This window comes from Pectinophora gossypiella, chromosome 24 (assembly GCF_024362695.1).
Source record: "Pectinophora gossypiella chromosome 24, ilPecGoss1.1, whole genome shotgun sequence".
Taxonomy (NCBI): domain Eukaryota; kingdom Metazoa; phylum Arthropoda; class Insecta; order Lepidoptera; family Gelechiidae; genus Pectinophora; species Pectinophora gossypiella.
The window spans coordinates 8,969,266-8,993,382 of record NC_065427.1 but is presented as its reverse complement, the minus strand read 5'-3'; the positions used below and the strand labels follow the sequence as shown (position 1 = coordinate 8,993,382).

The following is a 24,117-nucleotide window of genomic DNA, read 5'->3' as shown; positions in this document are numbered from 1 at the left end:
CGAGCTCCTCCGTGCTTCGGAAGGCACGTTAAGCCGTTGGTCCCGGCTGCATTAGCAGTCGTTAATAACCATCAATCCGCACTGGGTCCGCGTGATGGTTTAATTATTTCCTTTTATTTTGGTGCAATAAAGTGTATTTGTATTGTATTGTATTGCTATTTGACATCTGTCGACATTGCGAACTTACTTCTATTTTTGAGCTAATATCAAATTGCCATAAATATGATTTTTACATCAATTGGTTCAATATTCCTTGCTTCTCCATCGGTATTTTACCGGATACATTTCGAAGAGTGTGCGGTGGTATTACACGACTTAATTCCATGGTCCACTTTTCATCTTCGGGCAAATCCCATTAACATTAACACGTTAAGCCGTTGGTCCCGGTTACTTTACTGATGTATTAAGTACATCATCAGCCATATCAGGGGGCTTTGGCGGTTCAATAGGAACCCTGACATCAGGGTTGATGGGGTTGGTAATCCACCTCACAACCCACACGATAGAAGAAGATTGGTCCGAAACAATATCGCGCGCATTATGTGGTTCGTCTGCAGCTGCAGTTCTTAGGGATTTTTCCCCTTTCTTTTCGACCCTGAGCAAAATCTGCTGTCTCAAAATAAGCCTTAGTATTATAGAGCTTTAGCTTCTATGTTACATAACTTGGATCGATAGTACATCCAAGCTCCAGTCTGGCAGAATGCCAACAAGTCCATGCTATATATTCAGAGCTTGAATTTTTTTGCCGCCATTTTCAAGGTTATTTTCTGGCAGCACGCCTAATCGCAAGTGCTAACGGAACTTTTGAAAGCGGAAATTCGATTTTATTTCCTTTAATGGGAATATTTTTCTTCGCGTCGTCTGGTTTGCTTAATTTTATGCTAGACTGGGAGTGACTGAAAGTACCAGATTATTCCGTTTTTCACAGGGTCCGCTTCCCTAACCTGAAGATTTGACCGGTCCGGTTTTTTACAAACCGACTGCCTGTCTGTTCTTCCAACCCGCGAAGGAATTAACACTTGAGGTGAACTGATTGTGAATAAAGGCCCTATTTCACTAGGACACTATGGTGGCGCCACCGTTTATGCAGTGTTATATTATATAACACTTTCAAAAGACGCCAGATGGATTAAAAAGGCCACATCAAAGCAACGAACAAAAGTTAAAGAAAAAAACATAACATCATATATTATCATCCCATCACATCATCCCATCTTAATTAAAAAAAAATGACGATAAAAACTAGAAGCTCAAATGTAGCACTGTCGTGTTAAATTGTTATAAAATGTGGAGTGTATCCCGTCTGAAGGATGAGTTACGAAAAAAAGAAGGGTTGATCGGGTTGGTAATCCACCTCACAAACCACACGATAGAAGACGATTGGTCCGAACTCCGAAACAATATCGCGCGCGTTATGCGGTTCGTCTGCAGCTGGAGTTCTTAGGGATATTTCCCCTTTCTTTTCGACCCTGAGCAAAATCTGCCGCCTCAAAAATAAGCCTTAGTATTATAGAGCCTTAGCTTCTATGTTACATAACTTAGAAAAAAAAGCAGTCAGTTGGAAAAAGGCAGTTTTGATTGAAAATAAGTTTTTATTGAAAAATTGGTTGTCTATTATACGAGGTCTATGCCTAAAAATCAATGTAATTTAACATTATTAATTTGACATTTGCCCATACAAAGGGTATTGGGTCGTGTACTAGGTTCAAGATAAATTATGAAATTCTGATTACTAAATAAAGACACATCTAAAACTAACGAAAAACATTTTCTTTTTTCTATTAAACTTATTTATGAATTTTAATCAAGAAAAACGTAATAATAAGTCCGACATTTTGTCACGTTTTTCTATGACGTCACAGAGTGCTTTTTCATACAAATTCCATAGTAATTTCGTGTTTTGACGTTTAGTAAAAAGTAACTGATTTGACTAGTTGGAAACTAGCCTATTCTCTGTTTACCCCGGTGGGAAAGAGGCGTGAGTTTATGTATGTATGTAGAAACAAGAAATGTCATAATGACCAACGACAAACAGCATCCAGCACGGTGGTACTGCTCGGCTGAAGATGAATAATTCATCGTACTTTGCATGAAAAGTGGGGCTTACAGTGAGCGATAAGCGGATATGAATCCTCGAATAAAGAAAATCGGCTACCGTGGTCCAGTGGTTAAGCGTTAGGCCCACAGTTGGGTTTGAATCTCACATATCATCATCATTATCAGCCCATTAACGTTCCCACTGCTGGGGCACGGGCTTTCCCTATGGATGGATAGGTATAAACCACCACGCGGGCCCAGTGCGGATTGGTGGATATTAACGACTGCTAATGCAGCCGGGACTAACGGCTTAACGTGCCTTCCGAAGCACGGAGGAGCTCGAGATGAAAACTTTTTTTTTTTGATCTCACATATATATCACAAAAAACACTCTGTGATCCTTAGTTTAGTTACCACATTACAAGCTGATTATTGTCCGAAAGGTACTTAGATGATTCAGTGCTTCAGATGTAAGTACATAGTCGTTTGTACCATATCGACAACCTTTGGCAGGCTATAAAAACCCTGACACCAGGGTTGCTGAGGTTGGTAGTCCACTTCTCGGATGGGGACATTGTCTAAATCACTTTGTGAGACTGTCTTTTGTTTGGTAAGGATATTGCAGGCTTAAATCACCTGATTGTCCAAAAAATATATATTATGTTACCATGCTTCGTAGAATACATTAAGCCGCTGAAAAAACTCCTTTAACAACCCACAGTGGAGTAGCATGGTGGAGAAGGCTTCATACGTTCTCCGGTTGATTGAGGGGAGGTCTGTGCCCAGTAGTGTTATGGGGTCGGTCATTCCTATTACCATTACTAATGATATCCATTTCAAATCTACTTCCATCGTATGGGTTGTAAGGTGGATGACCAATCTCATCAACCCTGGTGTCACGGTTATTATTGAGCTGCCATAGGCCCCTGACTAGATACATCGTAAGTAGTAACCGGGACAAATGGGTTAACGTGCCTTCGCAAGCACGGATTGCATTACTTTTGGACAATCCGCTTGTAATGTCCTAACCAAACTACGGCCCACAAAATGATTTCTGTGATGTGTCCCCACCGGGATTCGAACCTGGGACCGCCGGATCGTGAGGTCAACGCTCAACCACTGGACCACAGAGGTCGTTTACAAACGAATAATATCCTCTTCAAACGTTGTACATTTATCGCTTATTCGCTAGTAGCAGGACTCCTCAAATGTGGAAAGTAGGAAGGCAGGGCGCGAGAAGATCCTTACATATTGCATTTTATTGAGATTGTCCTGGTTTAGATGCGTAGAAAATTTGCACTGAGAGTCAGGTTTGAACAACTGAGTAGCCAATCCAAAGCAATTTATAGATAGATGCATAGATAAAATACTTTATTGAGCACAATGGACACAAAATGCAGAGAAAAGGACAACATATACAGAAAAGCACAACCGGCGGCCTTATTGCTCATGCAGCAATTTCTTCCAGGCAACCTTTGGGAACAAAAATTAAAGCAATGTTAATGTAAAACAAAGACCGGTACGATTCTCTCGGCTGACCATTTTGGTATTTTTAGTTGGAATTTAAATCCACAAGATAAGACACAATGATTGATGAGGCAAGATGATTGGAGACTTAATAAGACACGACGAATTCATTGGAATATCATAGAAGGGAACATAGAAGGAAAGACAGGAAGGGGAAGACCAAAAAGAGCTTAGATATGGAACAGATTAAAGAGAAGGCGAACGTCGTGTCTTATAAGAAGGTGAAGGAATTGGTCTTTGATAGACGAGAATGGAGAATGCTACACCGACAAGAGCGTGGCTCTTAAATTAGTGGTGATTTACATCCTCGACTTGAGGACTTTACTCATTGGAGTGGAGCACAATATCATACTGCTAACATAAACATACATACATATTGGTCTGGGACGTATTGGAGAAGGGTTTCCAGACGGATTTCGCTTGGAAATCCTACTCCAGTTCGTCTCGAGGAAAATCAAGCTCGCACCAAGCTTGCAATGGTGCGGGACGGAGAAGGTCTCTTGTATACGTCGTGTTTATTGTTTATTCCACGCCATGTTTCTTGGTCAAGGACTCATCATGTCTAGTCTGGAAACAAGGTTATTTTGTCCAAGTAAACAAAACTGTCAAGTTGCCACATATAATAACGAATATGAGAGAGGCATAGGCATAACCCAAATCTGTCAAAGCAATAGGTTTAACACACAAAGAGCTTTATTTTACGACCTTACTGGATGTGTCATATCCAGACATCAGTTCTGTTCAGAATTACGTTGTAACTTTTACAGGCGGGAATACGAAATGTGGTATAATCTTATTACCCCTTGATGTAAGTACCCACCCAAGGTTGCGAGCGAATATAGAGTGGGTCTTTCCCGGTACACCCCGAACACTTCATACAAAACATCTCGTTTTACACAGACACTACACGTTGGCGTTATCGTACACGCGCATCTGTATGTGTGACGTCTGACGCCCATACCCAGCCCAGGGCAGCTATGTAGTGAATTCCAGCTGAAAAAATCTACAGTAAGGCACGTCTGAAAAACTCGCGTCTCTCAGGGACCAATTCTTTGCCCTACTCTCTTCCTATGTGTTTGTCGATAAAGTCGAAGTCTCGAACTTTGGAACACAAGAATAAGTTTTTTCGAGGTATCGCTCTGATGTTTTGGATATACGGAGTTCAGCTGTTGTTGTTATTTGGATCTTCGATAGGCTTGTTGCAGACTGTAAGTTTAGTGACGAATTCGACTTGCTTATATGTAGAAGGTAAAAAATAATACCACATTACTTAATAGTTTATTGCGTTCATACAATGTGGTGTTACATCTTCTAACGTGTGGGTTGTGAGGTGGATTACCACTCTCAGCAACCCTAGTGTCAGGGATTTTTGAGCTGCCAAGGACCCCTGACATGACTCATGTAACGATTACTCACTTACATCAGTAAGTAATAACCGGGACCAACGGCTTAATGTGCTTCCGAAGCACGGATCATCTTACTTTCGGACAATCAGGTGATCGGGTTGTAATTTCTTTACCAAACTAGGGATCACAAAGTGATTTTTGTGACATGTGAGCCCAACGCTCATCTGGACCACGGAGGCCGTTCAATGGACCAATGGTGACCACGGAGGATTAAATTTAGCATATTGTTACAGAAGCGGCGCCATGATTGACCCGAGCTCATCAGAAGAAGACAGTGATGACGAACACAAGAAGCAGCCGTCAAAATTACCAGGTAAAAAATAGACAATGTAAATACAGCTAAACGTAACATAGAAGCTTTACAATACTAGGTGAATTTTTCAAAGTTTGGACGCAATGAGGGTGAAAACTGCAGATTTCTCCCACCAGCGGGCTTAGCACCGTAGCGCGACTCTTTCTCGCCGCGACAGAGATCATCTGTCTCTTTCTGTGCAGTACTGTGAGAGAGTGACGGGTGATGTATGCCGATGCGAACAAAAGTCACGCGCTTACAGCGCTAAGCCCGCAGGAGTCTCTACTGTTGAGTGTTCTTTAATTTTGACAGAAAGAAAGAAAGAAACATTTATTATAATATCAGACTATTTGAGTAAGTAAACAAACATATTATTTTGGTTTGTCAACATCTATTTTTTCTTTAGTAAGTACCTTGACGTTGGCAGAATCATCGTTTCTAAACGATGCAGCCATAAATATTAAAAAGTGAAGTATTATTTTGCTTTTATTTTTACACTGTATAAGAGCGTTTTCAAAATTAAGTGTACTACGTCTGAATTTTAGCTATAATTAAAAATATGACATTGTTAGAGATATTTTGATTGAGATATTATTAAGATACGCGATAGTTTATGAAATTATGTGAAGTTGTTAACAGATTAATCTATTTTACGAAAAATTATTAAATTATAGGGCGACGGGCGAAAAAAATGTCAGTTTTACGACTATCTTAAAAAATAATTGGTCTGTAACTATAAGAAAGATATAAATATGATTTTAGGTGTGTTATGAAGATTACCAAAGATATTTTATGAAAAAAATATATACATAGTCATAAAATCTATAAAACACGAAATATGCTAGTTTTTCGTTCGGTTTTGTCACAGCTGATACCAAGGCAACCATTATATTTACGATTTAATTTCGAATATTAGTTTAATAAACAAAGTAATTATTGTGATACCGAATATTAAAATCATTTTAATAAATAATAGAAATTATTAGCAACTCTCCATATTGAAAATTAGAAAAATCTAAGAATTTCTTCGTCGCAAAATGAGGGACTGTCGCAAAACTGACATACGAATTTTTCTAAGGGTGGGCTCACATAGGAGAAAACCGAACCCAAAAATGTAAGTGAATAAAATAAAAGATATACTTACACAAATTTTAAGTTTTTAACCAAATAATTATCAATTCTTAATGGGAACAGTCTAGTCTGTTTGAAAATCAAGATTACTTAGTTTAACAAATAACAAACTTGTCTTCTTTTTTCAGCTTCTTCTTCATTCATTTCAGATATTTTTTTCTTCTTCGATTTTATTCTTTGTAAATTTTTTAACCTTTGGGCGTTTAATTTCTCGGGATTTTCTTTTTTAAATTTTTCTCTATATCTCCGAGACCGTTCTGCACTAGTTAGTGGCATTGTTAAGCCTAAAAAAATTAAACCTTTTCAGTATGTAGTCTCAGCTTTATAGTGTCGGTTTTGCGACTTTACTAGTCAGCCTGTAGGTCACAGGGAAAAATGTCGCAAAACTGACGTGACGCTCTGTTCCCATTTTGTATTCAAACCGATATTTAAAAGGAAAAAAAATACCTAGTCTTGTCACCAAATGTAAATAATTTTGCATTATAATATAGTTCATCTTCTGAATAAATTAATAAAATATAACTCACCTGAATCTGATTTTATATCGTCTCAAACCCGACAGATAAAATTTTGACGGCCGTGGAATACCAGAAAACACGTCTCGCGTCACGAAATATATTTTGTCACTAGTCTTTTTTTAAATGGCGACCGGTAAATTAAGGATAATTTTGCCATTTTAAAACGAATATAGCTACCGTAAATAATTTCAATAGGCAGTTTTAGTCGTGACAAACCCGACATGTCCGGTCGGTACACTTTTTAAGACTTTTGAAAAAATTTAACTATATTTAAATAAGCACAAGATTTAAATTATAAACTACTGGAAATGAGAGAACCTTTAGAAAACTTCAACCAATACCAAACATCAAATGATACCCTAGTACAAAAAGTTTTAAGAATCTCTTCAAACATTTATCAGTTTGAGTGGGGGACACGGCAAAATCTAGTACTTAGTGATAAAAATTTACATTTTATTTAAATAATTCCTCATAACCATGAAAATTTTGTTAGAATTTAATTAGTTTAGAATATATTTAATGTATCTCAATAATTAAAATAATTAGCTAGAAGTAAATTTTACTAGTTATTAGACTTCAAACACAAGGGACAACGTGAAAATGGGAGGTACACTTATTTTTGAAAATGCTCATAAGCAGCTTTTAACTGCAATATTTATGTAGGAAAGTAGAATGCTATGTAAGGATAATGAATGGGAATTTGATTGGTTATGGTATGAAAGGAGAATAGTTAATGAATGGGACGTAGTGAGTTTTTAAAAGTAAGAAAGGAGAGTCTTTGGTGCGATGTCGGACGGGAGGGATGATTTCGGTTTTAATATACTTAAGGTGTGTGTGTATAAAAAAGAGTAAAGACATTTAAAAAATAACTGAACTATTCCATTATCCCACATTTAGTCCCGAAATATCGGAAAGAAGAAAACTTAGGACTTTTTATCTATACTTATAATAAATCTGTAGAGAGGTCAATTCTGTACATTAAATATTTTTTCAAAATAACTATCAGGGGGTGATAAGTGATCGATACTGATGCCAAAAATGCAATCAGTAAAATTTTTGTCTGTCTGTCTGTCTGTCTGTCTGTCTGTCTGTCTGTCTGTCTGTATGTTCCTTATAGAAACAAAAACTACTGGACGGATTTTAATGAAACTTGGTACAATTATTCTTCACACTCCTGGACAGGTAATAGTATACTTTTCATCACGCTACAATCAATAGGAGCAGAGTAGTGAAGGGAAATCCTTTTGTATGAAAAATCTAAACCACTCAAGTTAGACGTTTGAAATTTGGCATGCAGGTACCTTAGATATCGTAGAGGTGCACTAAGAAAGGAATTCCTGAAATTCCTACGGGAACGGGAATTAGCGGGAAAATCCTTTTGTATGAAAAATCTAAACCACTCAAGTTAGATGTTTGAAATTTGTCATGCAAGTACCTTAGATACCGTAGAGGTGTACTAAGAAAGGAATTCCCGAAATTCCCACGGGAACGGGAATTAGCGGGAAAATCCTTTTGTATGAAAAATCTAAACCACTCAAGTTAGACGTTTGAAATTTGGCATGCAGGTACCTTAGATACCGTAGAGGTGCACTAAGAAAGGAATTCCCGAAATTCCCACGGGAACGGGAATTAGCGGAAAAATCCTTTTGTATGAAAAATCTAAACCATTCAAGTTAGATGTTTGAAATTTGTCATGCAAGTACCTTAGATACCGTAGAGGTGTACTAAGAAAGGAATTCCCGAAATTCCAACGGGAACGGGAATTAGCGGAAAAATCCTTTTGTATGAAAAATCTAAACCACTCAAGTTAGACGTTTGAAATTTGGCATGCAGAGACCTTAGGTACCGTAGAGGTGCACTAAGAAAGGAATTCCCGAAATTCTCACGGGAACGGGAATTAGCGGGAAAATCCTTTTGTATGAAAAATCTAAACCATTCAAGTTAGATGTTTGAAATTTGTCATGCAAGTACCTTAGATACCGTAGAGGTGTACTAAGACAGGAATTCCCGAAATTCCCACGGGAACGGGAATTAGCGGAAAAATCCTTTTGTATGAAAAATCTAAACCATTCAAGTTAGATGTTTGAAATTTGTCATGCAAGTACCTTAGATACCGTAGAGGTGTACTAAGAAAGGAATTCCCGAAATTCCCACGGGAACGGGAATTAGCGGAAAAATCCTTTTGTATGAAAAATCTAAACCACTCAAGTTAGACGTTTGAAATTTGGCATGCAGATACCTTAGGTACCGTAGAGGTGCACTAAGAAAGGAATTTCCGAAATTCCCACGGGAACGGGAATTAGCGGGAAAATCCTTTTGTATGAAAAATCTAAACCACTCAAGTTAGACGTTTGAAATTTGGCATGCAGGTACTTTAGTAAACTTAAAGCTTAGTTGCAACAGGATATTACAAAATTCCCACGGGAACGGTAGTTAGCGAGAAAAAACATTTGTATGAAAAAATCAAATCTAAATAAAAGCAGAAACTGACAGACTCAGTGACAGACACATCAACGCATAGCCTGAACGGCTAAACGTAGGCATTTGAAATTTGGAAGGAACATAGCTTAGGTACCGTAGAGGTGCACTAAAAAAGGAATTCCCGGAATTCCCACGGGAACGGAAATTAGCGGGAAAATCCTTTTGTATGAAAAATCTAAACCGCTTAAGTTAGACGCTTGAAATTTGGCATGCAGGTACCTTAGTTAACTTAAAGCTTAGTTGCAGGATATTGCAAAATTCCCACGGAAACGGGAGTTAGCGGGAAAAAAACATTTGTATGAAAAAATCGAAAACGCGTAAGATAGATGTTTTCAATTCAATTCAATTAAATTATTTATTGCATTCCATGTAGTACAATGGGGTGTTATGTTACATAGGCATAGGAACTAAAACATGGACCCTGTAGGGCACAGCAACGTTGAAGGGAAGAGAGGAAGTGTGTATTAAAATTAAAACTCAATGAACAATCAATTAAAAAAAAATCAATTCAATCAATTGATTGCATGCATGCATACCTTAGTAAAAATAAAGTTTATTTTTGGCTGTATTTTGAAAAATGGGAGTTATTGGGAAAAAAATTGTATGAAAAAATCTAAACTGCATAAGTTAGATGCTTGAAATTTGATATGCACTCCCACACACACAAAGATCTCTCTCTTATATAACACGCCACGCGGACGAAGTCGCGGGCAAAAGCTAGTTATCAATAAAAACTGCCTTTTTCATATAAGGCTGCTTTACTTTTTTGTAACATATGTTGCTCTACATTTTATAGCAATTTATCACGAGTTTTAGCTGTACAGTATGGAGGACTGTCAAAATTTAGGAACACTCAACAGTGCTGCCACCTACATTTGAGCTTCTAAGTAGTTTTTATCCTCATTTTTATACGATTTGATCGACAGAAAGGAAAGGCCTTTGACCATAAGTACTTATCGATAAAAAAGAATTATCTAAGTACCTTCGCTTTATGGTCGAAAAATAACATGGCCACCAATATTACGTAAAAAATCTTTGAAAATTCACCATAAATATACCGGGTTATTTTTTGTTAATGCCAATAATGAGCCATTGATTCTAATCAAAATTACCAAAGAAGGAATGTAAAAAATATGTTATATTATTACTCAGTTTCTTATGAAAGTTTTATTCAGAAACAATGGAAACTTAATGATAATGAGAGCGACAAAAAATAACCCTATCTGCGGGCCTAGCACCGTAAGCACGCGACTCTTTTTCGCCGCGACAGAGATCGTCTGTCTCTTTCTGTGCAGTACTGTCAGAGAGTGACGGGTGATGTATGTCGAGGCGAGAAAGAGTCGCGCGCTTACGGTGCTAAGCCTGCTGGTAGCCACACCAGAAAAAAAAAACAAATCAAAATCAAATCGTAAGATAGGCAAACTTCATGTAGGTACTTAAGTAGATCAAAATGGCCGTAGTTACTTTATCTGGAAATTATATTTCATAGCTCTAAATAAGTACCTAAGTATTTAACATTATTGTAGAAAAGATAGCCGTCAAATCTTTAGCAAGTATGTAATTATCTTGTTTAACAAGTCTCTCTAGATATATTTTTAAAAGTAAGTAGATTCATTACATTTATTTATTTTATTTAATTTATTAGATATGGATAGTTAATCTGGAATAAATGAATTTATTAAATTATTTATTTATTTTTATTATTTATATAACAGTTTATTGTACTCATTCTATTTATTTTTATTTCTTTTTGTTTTATTTTTTATTTTATTTTGTATTTTGGTTTTTTTCCTGTTGTGCAATAAAGTATTTGTTATGTTATTGTATTTTTATGTGACATGTACATACTTGATTGATAATTTTCTGTGTGACTGTTATGACATATATTTGCATGCCAGTGTTGGTGAAATGTACTGAAATTCTACCATAATTGTAAAATGATCTGTAAATTTCTTGCAATAAATGATTTCTATTTAAATTTTAGAACAATTAGACTAGCACAAGACAGACATTTGTCTGCCTAAGTCAGCCAGTGTCGGTTCAGCTTATTTCTAGTAGAAATCTCTTCCAGCAGACCGGGAAAGAGATAAAGTTAAAACTAAGAGAGGGAGATAGGCGTCTACATCACTAACAAGTTTTAAGAGAGAACAATAGATAATACACATACATTATGTTAACAACACTATAATTATTATATTGTTCATTAATTATTAGTCAAAAGTATTTAGAAAAATTCGAAAGTAGTCGATATTTAAATTTGTTATAAATTCATTTCAAAATTATGATTCTCATTTTTAGCCGAAACGTCTTAATTCTAAGGAAATCTCGTGTCACTTTTAGAATAAAGCATTATTTCGAAACGTAATTAGGTACATTAACTGAACAGGCTATTTCGAAAGTATCTTTATTTTTTTACTATCTACTTATTTAATAGACTTTAGAGACATTGAGTAAGTATTTCGAAAGTAGATAGGTAAGTAGTATCTTTAATTAGGCTTAAAACTTATTTCGAAAGTAGTGTCGTAATTTAGGCTTAAAGACTATTTCGAAAGTAGTCTCGTAATTTAAGCTTAAAGACTTTTTCGAATGTAGTCTCGTTTAAGACTTAAAGACTATTTCGAAAGTAGTCTCGTAATTCAAGCTTAAAGACTATTAGGAAAGTAGTCTCGTAATTCAGGCTCAAAGACTATTTCGAAAGTAGTCTCGTAATTCAGGCTCAAAGACTATTTCGAAAGTAATCTCGTAATTCAGGCTTAAAGACTATTTCGAAAGTAAGCTCCTAATTTCGGCTTAAAGACTTATTTCGTCAACATCTTTATTTACAAAGGCCTTAAACATATTGTTTGCTGCAGCTTTGTAGTTAATGCTTACTCAACAGTTGTTCCTCCTGGAGGATTGGCCGGAGGGAGGCCCTCAGTGAGAGGGAAGCCTGAGCTCCCCAGAGGGTCAACTGCAGGTCTTCCTGGTAAAGGTGAAGTATACTGATGTTTTAATAACACTTCTAACTAAATAAAATAAAAACATAATAAGTACATTTTTTTACGAAAATCAAATCAATTTGTTTGCTAGAACACAATAAAAATACAAAAAGGTGGTTAAATCATTTACATATAACAGTGTTGTGGTGTGTTCAGCCTGCATGCAGGCGTACAAATATTAAAAAAATAAATTTAAAAAATAAAAATTCGTAAGTGCATTGAAAAGAAGATACTTATTGTTATGGATTTTTTTTATTGAAGATAATTCCGAAAGAATACTTTGAATCTAGTACTTTTAAGTAATTATTACAGGGGGGTTAAAAAGGCAACATCAAAGCATCTTATAAAGCAATATTGCTATTAATCATTTTTGACATTGCACATTTACTTTTACATACACAAATGTCAAATTGCAATATTGCTTTTTAGATGAATTCAATGCTCCAATGCGGTCTTTTTAAACACTGTGATATAGATTTCCTTACATTTGAAATTACACATATTTTTCACACTATAATTTTTTACCCTAAAATGCGCCCTTATTGTTAAGGTTATAATTACTTCCAGACAACCTTTGAAAACAAACGACACAAAAAGTCTCTCCTGAATAATTCTTTCGCCATGTCATGATTGCCGTCTCCTCCACCAGGGGTCAGTCCACTGACCACAGCTCCACTAGCTGCTCCACTCCACCCGGCCACCAGACAGCGGGCTGAAGCCGCCCAGAGCGCGCTAGCTCCACCGCCGCATGCGTAAGTAGACTTAGATGGAGTTTACTTATTAAATGGAGTTTTAAATGGATACCTCATATGGGCACTTGAATACCTTTCAAAAAAGTCACTATAGTCTTGTGGTTCGTCAGCATGCTTCTCAATCGGGGAGCGCCGGTTCCAACCCCGGTACTGGACTTGCACCAATGGGTTATGTAATATTAATTTTCTTAAGTGCAGTTTTCACTAACACAGCTGGCTCGACCATAGACGGCGATACGGCTCACCTATCACGTTGGTCTAACAGAAAGCTCGGTGATGTGTGGGTACTTAGTTCATCTTGCGATGGATGTACCTACCTCTGACTACCACGATTGGGATATAGTCGTGAGCTTATGAAACAAGAATAGGCTTAATCACTAGGGTAGTTTCCAATTAGTAAAATTAGTTACTCATGGCACTTGCAACAGTGTCGAAATATCGGGAGTCTTATATCCCCATTTAAACGCGGTAAGAACCCGTTATTATGTGTTTTAATTAAAATTTGTTACTTTTTACTAAACGCCAAAACACGAAATTACTATGGAATTTGTTTTGAAAAAGCAACCTGTGACGTCATAAGTAGAAAAAGTGACAAAATGTTGTACATTTTATTAAATTTTTCTTTATTAAAATTCACAAATAAGTTAATAGTGTATGAAGCGATTGATGAATGTGGAGGAAGCAAGAGAAGTGTGTCAGGATCGAAGCAAATGGAATTCTATAGTCTCTGCTTACCCCGGTGGGAAATAGGCGTGAGTTTATGTATGTATGTATGTATGTACAAATAAGTTAAATAGAAAAAAGAAAACGTTTTTTGTCACTTATAGATCTATCTTAATTAAGTTATCAGAATTTTATAATTTATCTTTTACCTAGAAAACTTATCTTTGACCAATTAAAATAAATTTTTTGACGAAACATTTGTGGATTTATGGTTTATTCTTGTTTTTAGTTCCTTTTTGACAAAGCCTGTGGTGGATTTAAAAACTTTTGTAATTATTTTCTTTTATTTTGGTGGAATAAAGAATATTTGAATTTCAAAAAAAAAAAAAAAAAAATTAAATAATTATTATAATTATTATTTAATAATTGTATCAATAAAAGGACGTACGTGCGCGTGTTGATAATGTCAATGTACGGTCACGAGCATTAATAAGTACTTATACACTTTGGTACCGTGTCACATTAACTTTTTTGACAAATTGAACTGTAAGTCTCACTAAATATCAAATATGTTAGTGCGACAGAGTCCTAAAGTGGGTACATTATATTGCTCATGACTGTATAATAGTGTCCGTGTAAAACGAGGTTGTTTGTATGACGTGTCCGGGGTGTGCTTAAGGGGAGACAGATTCGCAGGCAGAGAATTATATCGCCGATATCCATTTAAAACTTCATTATTTAATAGTAAGTAAGTATTATTCTTAGTAGATAGTAATATTACCTAGTTTTTTTTTATCAAATTCATAGGGTAGCCAGATCTTTGATATTTATTAATATTATTTTATAAATATTATTCTCACGACCATTTCAAATCATGAAACATTTTTGTAATTTGGCCGAAGCTTAGTAGGATAGAAAAAATGTATATTTCCAGTAGGCTCTGCACGACAACCGCGCCGCGCGCGGTGCCAATTATATCGAAGCCTTCCGACCAATAGGCGTTTGACGTCCATCTACGTAGATAGCATTTGTGTATTGGTCGAAGCGCTCGATATAATTCTAGGCTCGGTTATCATGCAAGCCCGGCAGTACCCTAGTCCACGATTTTATATTAATAGGAAACATACACACACACACACACAGTTGGGGACCATGGTAGCCCAGTTGGTAGAACGCTTGACTGTCACTTTAAGGCCGCTGGTTTGAATCCCAGCAAAGACCTATTTGGATCATAATGATTATCACCTGCTCAGCTGTGAAGGAAAACATCGTGAGGAAACACACATTCCCGAGAAATGCATTTCCGAGGTATGTGACATAATCTGTATTGGGCTGGTTTTCCCTTCGCGGGTTGGAAGGTGAGACAGGCAGTCGTTGCTGTAAAAAACCGGACTTGTCAAATCTTCAGGTTAGGTAAACGAATCCTGTGAAAAACGGACTAGAAAAGGCAGAAAAAAATGAAAATTAACAATTTTTTATTCGTCTATAACCTAAACTGGCTTGCAAAACTAAGTACTTAGGTACTACACTTTTAATTTTTTTCTACACTATAGCAGTTCGAGATTTAAAACAAAAAAGTTTTATTATTATTATATTTAAAATTTTAGTTTTCTTTTTAAATTAAAACAAAATTAAACTCTTTTTCGAGTCCTTTTTACTTAAAAAGTTATTAAAATTTAAAGCTTAGTTTTTTGAGCTTAGTTTTGAAGACCAGAGAATCTATAATTCTTATATTTTTAGCATAGAAAAATCATGCGATGCTTAATATTAAGTAGAAGCTTAGTAAAGCATTGTTGGGACTCCCCAAATAACTAGTTTAATAAAGAGAAAATTAAATCAATAAAATCTGTCTCGGACGGGATTTGAACCCGCACCTCTTGTCAAGCCGGACCGAGCGTGTTAACCATTGCACCACCGGGTCCACCTCCTGTCCATGCGAAATTCTTCGATATATTCCTTAACACAAGAACTTCCAATCCCGGTGGGGCAAATCACAAAAATCACTTTGTGATTTGCTTCTATGCTGTTCTGGGAGCATATAAAAAACATAGAACACGTTCAGCTGCTTCTCTTCCCGGGCATGTCGTAAAAACCGACAGAGGGATTGTGTCCTCTAACATGATGGACTAATGTTATGGGCGATAGGCTGATCCCTTATCACCATAAGGTTCATCATATCCATCTTTGGAATTCGTATCAACAGTGGCTGCAAGTTGTCTTTGATTACTTGTGGCTCTGCCCACCCCATTAGGGATTACGGGCGTGAGTTTATGTATGTATGTATGCACTTTGTGATCCCTAGTTTGATTAGGACATTACAGGCTGCAGGTGATCAGCCTGATTGTACGAAAGTAAGATGATCCGTGTTTCGGAAGGCACTAACTACTTTACTTACTAATGTAAGTACGTAGTCGTTACATGAGTCATGTCAGGGGCCTATGGCGGCTCAGTAATAACCCTGACACCAGGGTTGATGGGGTTGGTAATCCACCTCACAATCCACATGATAGAAGAAGAAGAAGACAAGAGCTTCAGGTTCAAGTCCCGTACATACATACATACATAAACTCACGCCCGTAATCCCTAATGGGGTAGGCAGAGCCACAAGTAATCAAAGACAACTTGCAGCCACTGTTGATACGTTGTCGCAAGCTAGATATGAAGTCCCGTCCAAGTCAGAATTTTTTGCTTTTTAATTTTCTCTTTGTGAGATTCCCAGCGCACAAGTGAGTGCTATAAAAATACTTTAATGCTGTTAGTTGTAGTATCATAACATGTCATAATGTCTACGCACACTGACTATACTGTCATAAAGTCATTTTTGAGGACGGAAATGATTTTTTAACAGAACTGAAAATGAAGAAGTCAAAAACATAAGTGTTGTTAGATGGGGACGTATCTTACAAAGAGGTTAACAAATACTAATATTAGGAAGAATTTACATAACTTAATAATTTCAAATAAGTATATGAGATGGGAGCCATCGCTACGGCAATCCAGGACAGAAGGGGCAAGTCACAGGGACTGTAACCTGGAACCTGTCATAGGGCAGCAATAACTGTCAGTACTATTCAGAGTGATATTTTTGGTTAAATTTGCCCCGAGAAGAAGTAGGCAAAGGAACATAGCCATACAGCCTGGCCATATTAATTTTTTCTTCATGTAATTTCCTGGAGGCCTAAACTTTTTGACGGAACTTATGTAGGTTTGCCGCGAATGGCATTAACTACCATACTTGGCTGGACAAATGGGGAGCGCTGAGGGCTCTTACCCGCTACATTTAAGATAACAGGCCTGAGGGTACGCAGTTGCGCGCTAACGAAGGCCTAAGCCATTTCTTATCTTCTTGTCCTTGTCTTCGAGGCCGAGAATGAAGTTAACTTGTGAAGTTGACAGTATTCAAAATGTGTTTGAAAATTATTCGATTGTATAAAGTAACTAGTATTTAATAATCGAATAAAATTAAAAAAAAAAACAAACTTGTGAATGAGAAATCAGCGAAATGAGAAATGAGAATCAGCGAAACAGTAATTATTGTTCCAGTGAACCAATGACGTACCGACATAAAAGTTTTTTCTTTATGATCAGTGATAAACAAAAAAGTGATAATGGCCCCGATTCCTGCAGACACCTCCTAATTTTATTTTACGGTATACCCGTCATTTTCTTATCCGCCGAAAAGGACAACAACGGAAACGGACGGATGATTGTCAACAAGTTAATTTTAAAACGAATGAATAATCCGGGTGAATAAAATAGGCATCTCGCTGGCATGTAATCCGTTTGACGTGTTGTCTACTTAACTCTGTCTGTATAGGCCGATGCAAAATTTTTAGACGGTTGTTTTAGATTTCTGCTTAAAATTGACGTGTATTCGATAAATTTTATGCCTGTCGATTACCTGTCCCTATCTTTTTCAATGGATAAGAAAATGACAGGTATAACTTAAAACAAAATTAGATGGCGTCTGCAGGAATTAGCACCATTATGTACTATAAATCTAAACAATAACCTCTCAAAGATACAACCTCAAACAACACAAACCATCGACAAAGAAAGTCAGTTTGTCTATACGAAGCTCATGTACATTGTCGACTTATACTATGGATCGTGTAGATCCTTCCTGCGCAGGACATCGACTGGGAGCGCGAGTTCCGGAGAGGCGCCTGCGCCGTCGCCCAGCCCATCTGGAGCCAGCCATTCGGATAAGGACCAGGATCCTCAGGTAAATTGACAGATTTTGTTTGACAGAAAGTTTTTATGACATAACATGGCATAACATGACATGACATGTTATTATCTCATCAACAGTTTGCCTGAGAACATTAAAAATGAGCCAAAAATGTTTAAAAATAATTTAAAAAAATATTTATTACATTAATTTAGCAGGTACCTATTTCTAAGTTTAAATATCCATTTTTTCTTTGTTATTTAACCATGTCTTAGTGAGACTCTGACCTTGCAGTCAAATTGCCTATGCAATTTTGCAGGATATTGCATTTAAGTATACCAATGTTATTTAAGGCCTTAATAATAATAAATAATAATTGCCACATATAAATAATTTCTTAATTTTTTAATTTTTTTTTTGCTTCTACGCTGTTCTGGGAGCATATAAAAAACATAGAACACGTTCAGCTGCTTCTCTTCCCGGGCATGTCGTAAAAACCGACAGAGGGGTCCTCTAACATGATGGACTAATGTTATGGGCGATAGGCTGATCCCTTATCACCATAAGGTTCATCATATCCATCTTTGGACTTTGTATCAACAGTGGCTGCAAGTTGTCTTTGATTACTTGTGCCTCTGCCCACCCCATTAGTGATTACGGGCGTGAGTTTATGTATGTATGTATGTAGGTACATATATAATTATACGTAAATTTTCTGTTTATCATAAGTACTACGGACATAAGTACGTACGTACTTAAGTAGTGTACATAGTTAAGAGTCTTTTTGTAATTATTTCTTTTTATTTTGGTGCAATAAAGTGTATTTGTATTGTATTATATTGTATCAATGCTGTCCATAGAGCGGATGAAGGATAATAGGCTTACGAAAGCAGTATATAAAGCGAAGGTTGATGATAGAGCTGGCAGAGGAAGACCTAGAAGGACGTACATTGACCAAATTGGTTCGAAAAGGTTTAATAAGACCTACTCTGAACCGGCGTGCGTGTAAGAAACGATTGATGAATGTGGAGGAAGCAAGAGAAGTGTGTCAGGATCGAAGCAAATGAATTTTCATAGTCTCTGCTTACCCGGGTGGGAAATAGGCGTGAGTTTACGTATGTATGTATGTATGTATCACAGAGGAAATGAATGGGATTAACTGTCTGAGAACTGGGCATAGGCCTCCCCCAAGGATCTCCACGACGATCGGCCCTGCGCTGCCCGCATCCAGCGGCTTCCCGCGACCTTCACCAGATCGTCGGTCCACCTTGTAGCGGGCCTACCCACTGAGCATCGTCCGGCTGAATAAAGATATTTTTCAATTATCAATGCTGTGAATTATGAAACGAATTTGAGTTTGAATTTGTGTAAAAAGTTAAACGAAATGTCGCCTCAACAGGAGAAGATCGAGAAGTTGGAAGAAGACAAGAAGCGTCGTCTGCAGTTGTACGTGTTCGTGTCGAGGTGTGTAGCGCACCCGTTCAATGCGAAGCAGCCGACAGACATGACCAGAAGGCACACCAAGCTGACGCCGCATCAGCTCGAGACTATACAAGCGCGGTTTCAGGTGAGCTGATAGTCAATCTATCGGATTTTCATACAGTATCAAATTCAGTATTAAAAAGCACCTCTGACTACCACAATTGGGATATAGTCGCGAGCTTATGAAACAAGAACAGGCTTAACCAATAGGCTAGTTTCCAACTAGTCAAATTAGTTACTTTTTACCACAGATCATCTTTTTACTAAACGTCAAAACACGAAATTGCCACGGATTTTTTTAAAAAAGCAATCTGTGACGTCATAGAAAAATGTGGTAAATGTCCGACTTATTACGTTTTTTCGATTAAAATTCATAAATAAGTTGAAGAAAAAAAAAGAAAATGTTTTCCATTAGTTCTAGATTTGGCTTTATTTAGTACTTAATTAGAGTATCATAATTTATCTTAAACCTAGTACACGACCCAATTGTTTCAATGTGACCTGTTTAGACCTCCTGGAATCCATAATTACCGTGCTTATAAGTACTTATTACAAGCTTTATCTTTCTCTCTGTTATAGAAAAAATTAAATTAAAAATGTAAAAATACCCCCGACCAAAAAAAAGTACTCAATCATTATGACAAAAGGTTAAAAATGCTAAACCCTATAAAAAGGAAAAAAATAACTTATCCCACATATGCTTGCAAGCAAACTGAGCTTGTAACATTCCTATCACACTTAACAAACGACCTGATGACCTTGAAGAACTGATCCGATTTCCACCAAACATAGCTAAGAACACTCTCGACTGATATACCTTTCACACAAAAAAACCGCAATAAAATCGAATCATCCGTTTGGGAGCTACGATGCCACAGACAGACACGTACACATTTACACAGACACGTCAAACTTATAACACCTCGTCGTTTTTGCGTCGGGGGTTAAAAACTAACATTAAATTATTCTTTATAGGCATTCCTCAAAGGCGAGACCCAGATCCTGGCAGACGAGGCATTCCAAAACGCGGTCCAGTCCTACCATGACGTGTTCCTCAAGTCTGAAAGAGTGGAACAGATGGTGAAATCTGGTGCCTGCTCCCACCACGATTTTCGAGAGGTTTTCCGGAATAACATCGAGAAAAGAGTCAGGTTTGAACAACTGAGTAGCAAATCCAAAGCAATTTATAGCAGTGTTATTGTAAAAAAAGGACTGTGTAAATCTACTAGCCCTCATTTGAGACATGGTTACTTACTTGAAATAGATGCAATAAAAAAAAAGCGAGGCAACACAGCGGAGAAATGGAGAAATATTACGTAATTGTACAAATTAGTTCGCAACTCCCTGTATTGTCAAATATTTATCTGTTTCCGTTCCATTCCGTTTCGTTTTCATCTCCAGCTTACGACATCGTATCAACAGTGGCTGCAAGTTGTCTGTGATTACTTGTGGCTCTGCCTATCCCATTAGGGATTACGGGCGTGAGTTTATGTATGTGTATGTGTGTTCTCCGTTTCTCCCCACCATTCCCTCACTCCGCTCCGATGAACAGGCGCCTAATACCATTGTAAACAATTACAGGTCTTTACCAGAAATAGACGGATTAAGTAAAGAAACAGTATTAACATCTTGGCTTGCTAAGTTTGACTGCATCATGAAAGGAACGGGTAAGTTCATAATAAGTTATGACTTTACAAAACTTACAAAAAACAATAAGTAAGAGCTGCAAATGTTAAATCGGCTTTAGTTTTAAATATAACTAATAATATAATCAAAATTAATGAAGCGAATGATACTTGACGAAACAATAGTGTAAGGTATAAATAAATATCATCATCAATCATTCTATATCTCCGAGATGATCCGTGCTTCGAAAGACGCGTTAAGCCGTTGGTCCCGGTTACTACTTACTGATGTAAGTAAGTAGTCGTTACATGACCCATGTCAGGGGTCTTTGGCGGCTCAATAGTAACCCTGACACCAGGGTTGATGAGGTTGGTACTCCACCTCATAACCCACACGATAGATGAAGAAGTCCGCATCTGGGTACAAGCCTTCTCTATTTTGCAGTACCCTTTCCAGTCCTGCAGTAATTTCATCTACAGATTTCCTGCGCGTTGTATGTAACGATGTCCGATCACCAGGCCGCTGGTCTACCCACTGCCTTCTCCCTCTTCTCCTTCTGGTCTAACCACCTTTCCCCTTATCGTGGCCACCATTCTGTGACGGCCTTTATCCATCGACCAGCCTCCCATCTTGTTCCATTTCCACTGAAGACTCGTAAATCACCAACCCACATCAAAGACTTTCGTCCATAAATAAATATACTGATTCATGTTCTTCTTCTATCGTGTGGGTTGTGAGGTGGATTACCAACCTCATCAACCCTGGTGTCAGGGTCACTATTGAGCCGCTAAAGGCCCCTGACATGACTCATGTATCGACTACGTACTTACATCAGTAAGTAGTAACCGGGACCAACGGCTTAACGTGCCTTCCGCAACATGGAACGTCTTATTTTCAGACAGTCAGGTGATCGGCATGTAATGTCCTAACCAAACTAGGGATCATAAAGTGGTTTTTGTAATATTCCCCCACCGGGATTCGAACTCGGGACCTCCGGATCGTGAGCCCAACGCTCAACTACTGGACCACGGAGGCCGTTATGATTCATGTTACCATAGTAGACAAACAGATGATTCTCATTGTATATTTAGCTTCATCAGTTTAGTAGGTAAATTTTCAAGCCAAACTGAGACGTTTGCAGCTCAAAAAGGAATATAAAAAGATCTTTCAGGGCCGAAGGAACGCATGGAATTGTTGAGTTGTTGCTGAAATGCTTTGCCTATGAATGTCCTTTGAATGTTTGTGTCAAAGGATTGGTGTGCTCATTAGAATTACTTACCTCTGTTCTAGGTGGTGAAAACTGCCACATTAAAGCAATTCACCTAAAAAGCAATTTTGCTATTCGGCATTTTGTTGAAATCGCGCACTTTTATATGCGCTAATGTCGAATTGGAATATTGGTTTTTGAAATGCATTGCTTCAGTGTTGCTTTTTTGACCACCTGATATGTCTTACGTGAAGAAAATGTTGTTTGAAAGCTTTTAATATCTACTACTCTCTTAGAATTTGTTATGGATTTTGAAGTGATAATTTCTCAGGTATTTAGGTAACACAATGATTATGTTAAAGGCTTTTAAACGACCATGCAAACCCAATTGGATGAAACTTGAAAGAAAGTACATTACATTACATTTTATTAACCATTGCCTGAAATGCGTGATCGTCATTGAATCAATGTGTGATGTAGGTAATTGAAAAGATAGATCTTAAGTTATATTGTGACATTTGTTAAGAATTACAATTAGTTGTTAATGCAGCAAATAAATAAAGTAACAATACTCAAATTAAGTACGTGTAATCTAGACGGCAATGTATGGGTGTATTCTTATCCCATGTTGATTGTAGTAAATTTAAATAAGCATCAAACTTTCCGTAGAATAATATATCCAAAATATCTACGAACTTTTTTGGTAAAGTGTTAGGATCTTTTACTTCGTCATCACTTTGCAACCTAATATCCAAAATTTCAAAATTATTTCAAACTTGCGACATCATTTACATAATTTGTCGACAGAAATGTTACAATATCTCTTTGGAAATACAATATAGTAAAGTTTGAAGATTATGCTCTTATAAATAGCAAATATAGTGAAGGATTCTTTGTTAAGTCAATTCTGAAGACCCGTATTACGATAATATAAGGTTTAACATAATCATCTAACTTTTAGTAATAATATGTTGCTATCACGTGTTTGTTAATGTAGTAAATAATGTGTCTGACTGTTGTAGGACCATGCTTAGATTTGGACTCTCCTTAGATTTTCAATTTTAGACTTAAGAAAATACCTTAGCTCTCCTCAATAATCAAATGTATTATGTAGGACCACATTTCCCCATTTTCCGATCACGTCCTGTCTATCAAGATGGTTCAATTATTTTAGGCAATGGCCTGCTTAGGTTTGCATTTCATCATAAATATTACGCCATATATAATACCAACAGTTACTGAAACATGTCTCTTGGCAACTTGTAGCTTTACTTTGCCTTATATGTGTACTGACAATTAACCGGGTGAGAGCCCTTCGCGCTCCCCATTTGTCCGGACAAATGGACAATCTGCAATAAGTCACGTCAATAAACTGTCAATTAGCATTCACAGATCGCATGAAGAGCTGGAAGTTTTCGAAATTAATCAAATATGACAACAGTTTCTTTAGTATTCCATAAAATAAACATAGTTCTGCAACAGACATACGAGGTTATTGACTTGACCATGGGTATATAAACTGAAAAGGAATTCTATAGAAATATTTTTATGTTTGTCTGAAACATTCAGTCATAGCTCCTCATTGTAGCTTAGCAAAGTCAATAGCCTCTTTAATGTTAAGTGTACCTACATGTGTGTCGCCTGCATCTGTCTCACTCTCTGTGTTCTCTCCCTTTCTTTCACGACATGTCTCTCTCACACATCCCGCAGGAATAACAGGTATCACACAAACTCTATCATTTTTCCTACTTTTCCAATTTTTGCTTTTGTCTTTGTGCTCTTGCTTAGTATATTTGGTGTTGACAGTAGTTTTGACGTTAGATTTTGAAGTCTGTTACGTTTCGAT

At 37.0% G+C, this 24,117-nt stretch overlaps 1 protein-coding gene across 13 annotated transcripts in view; it reads left to right on the top strand.

The window, feature by feature from the left end:
- The window catches only part of LOC126377815 (calcium-dependent secretion activator), a 75,362-nt gene that overhangs the window by 13,014 nt on the left and 38,231 nt on the right, over positions 1-24,117 (top strand). For 12 of the 13 annotated variants that reach the window (XM_050025698.1, XM_050025696.1, XM_050025699.1 and 9 more), the window contains exons 2-8: positions 5,204-5,283; positions 12,271-12,363; positions 13,020-13,122; positions 17,902-18,010; positions 19,356-19,523; positions 20,414-20,589; positions 21,020-21,105. In XM_050025698.1, coding sequence (XP_049881655.1) covers positions 5,214-5,283; positions 12,271-12,363; positions 13,020-13,122; positions 17,902-18,010; positions 19,356-19,523; positions 20,414-20,589; positions 21,020-21,105 — 805 coding nt within the window. In that variant the 5' untranslated portion in view covers positions 5,204-5,213. The remainder of the gene's footprint in view (positions 1-5,203; positions 5,284-12,270; positions 12,364-13,019; positions 13,123-17,901; positions 18,011-19,355; positions 19,524-20,413; positions 20,590-21,019; positions 21,106-24,117) is intronic. The other variant, XM_050025690.1, reaches the window with a different exon arrangement.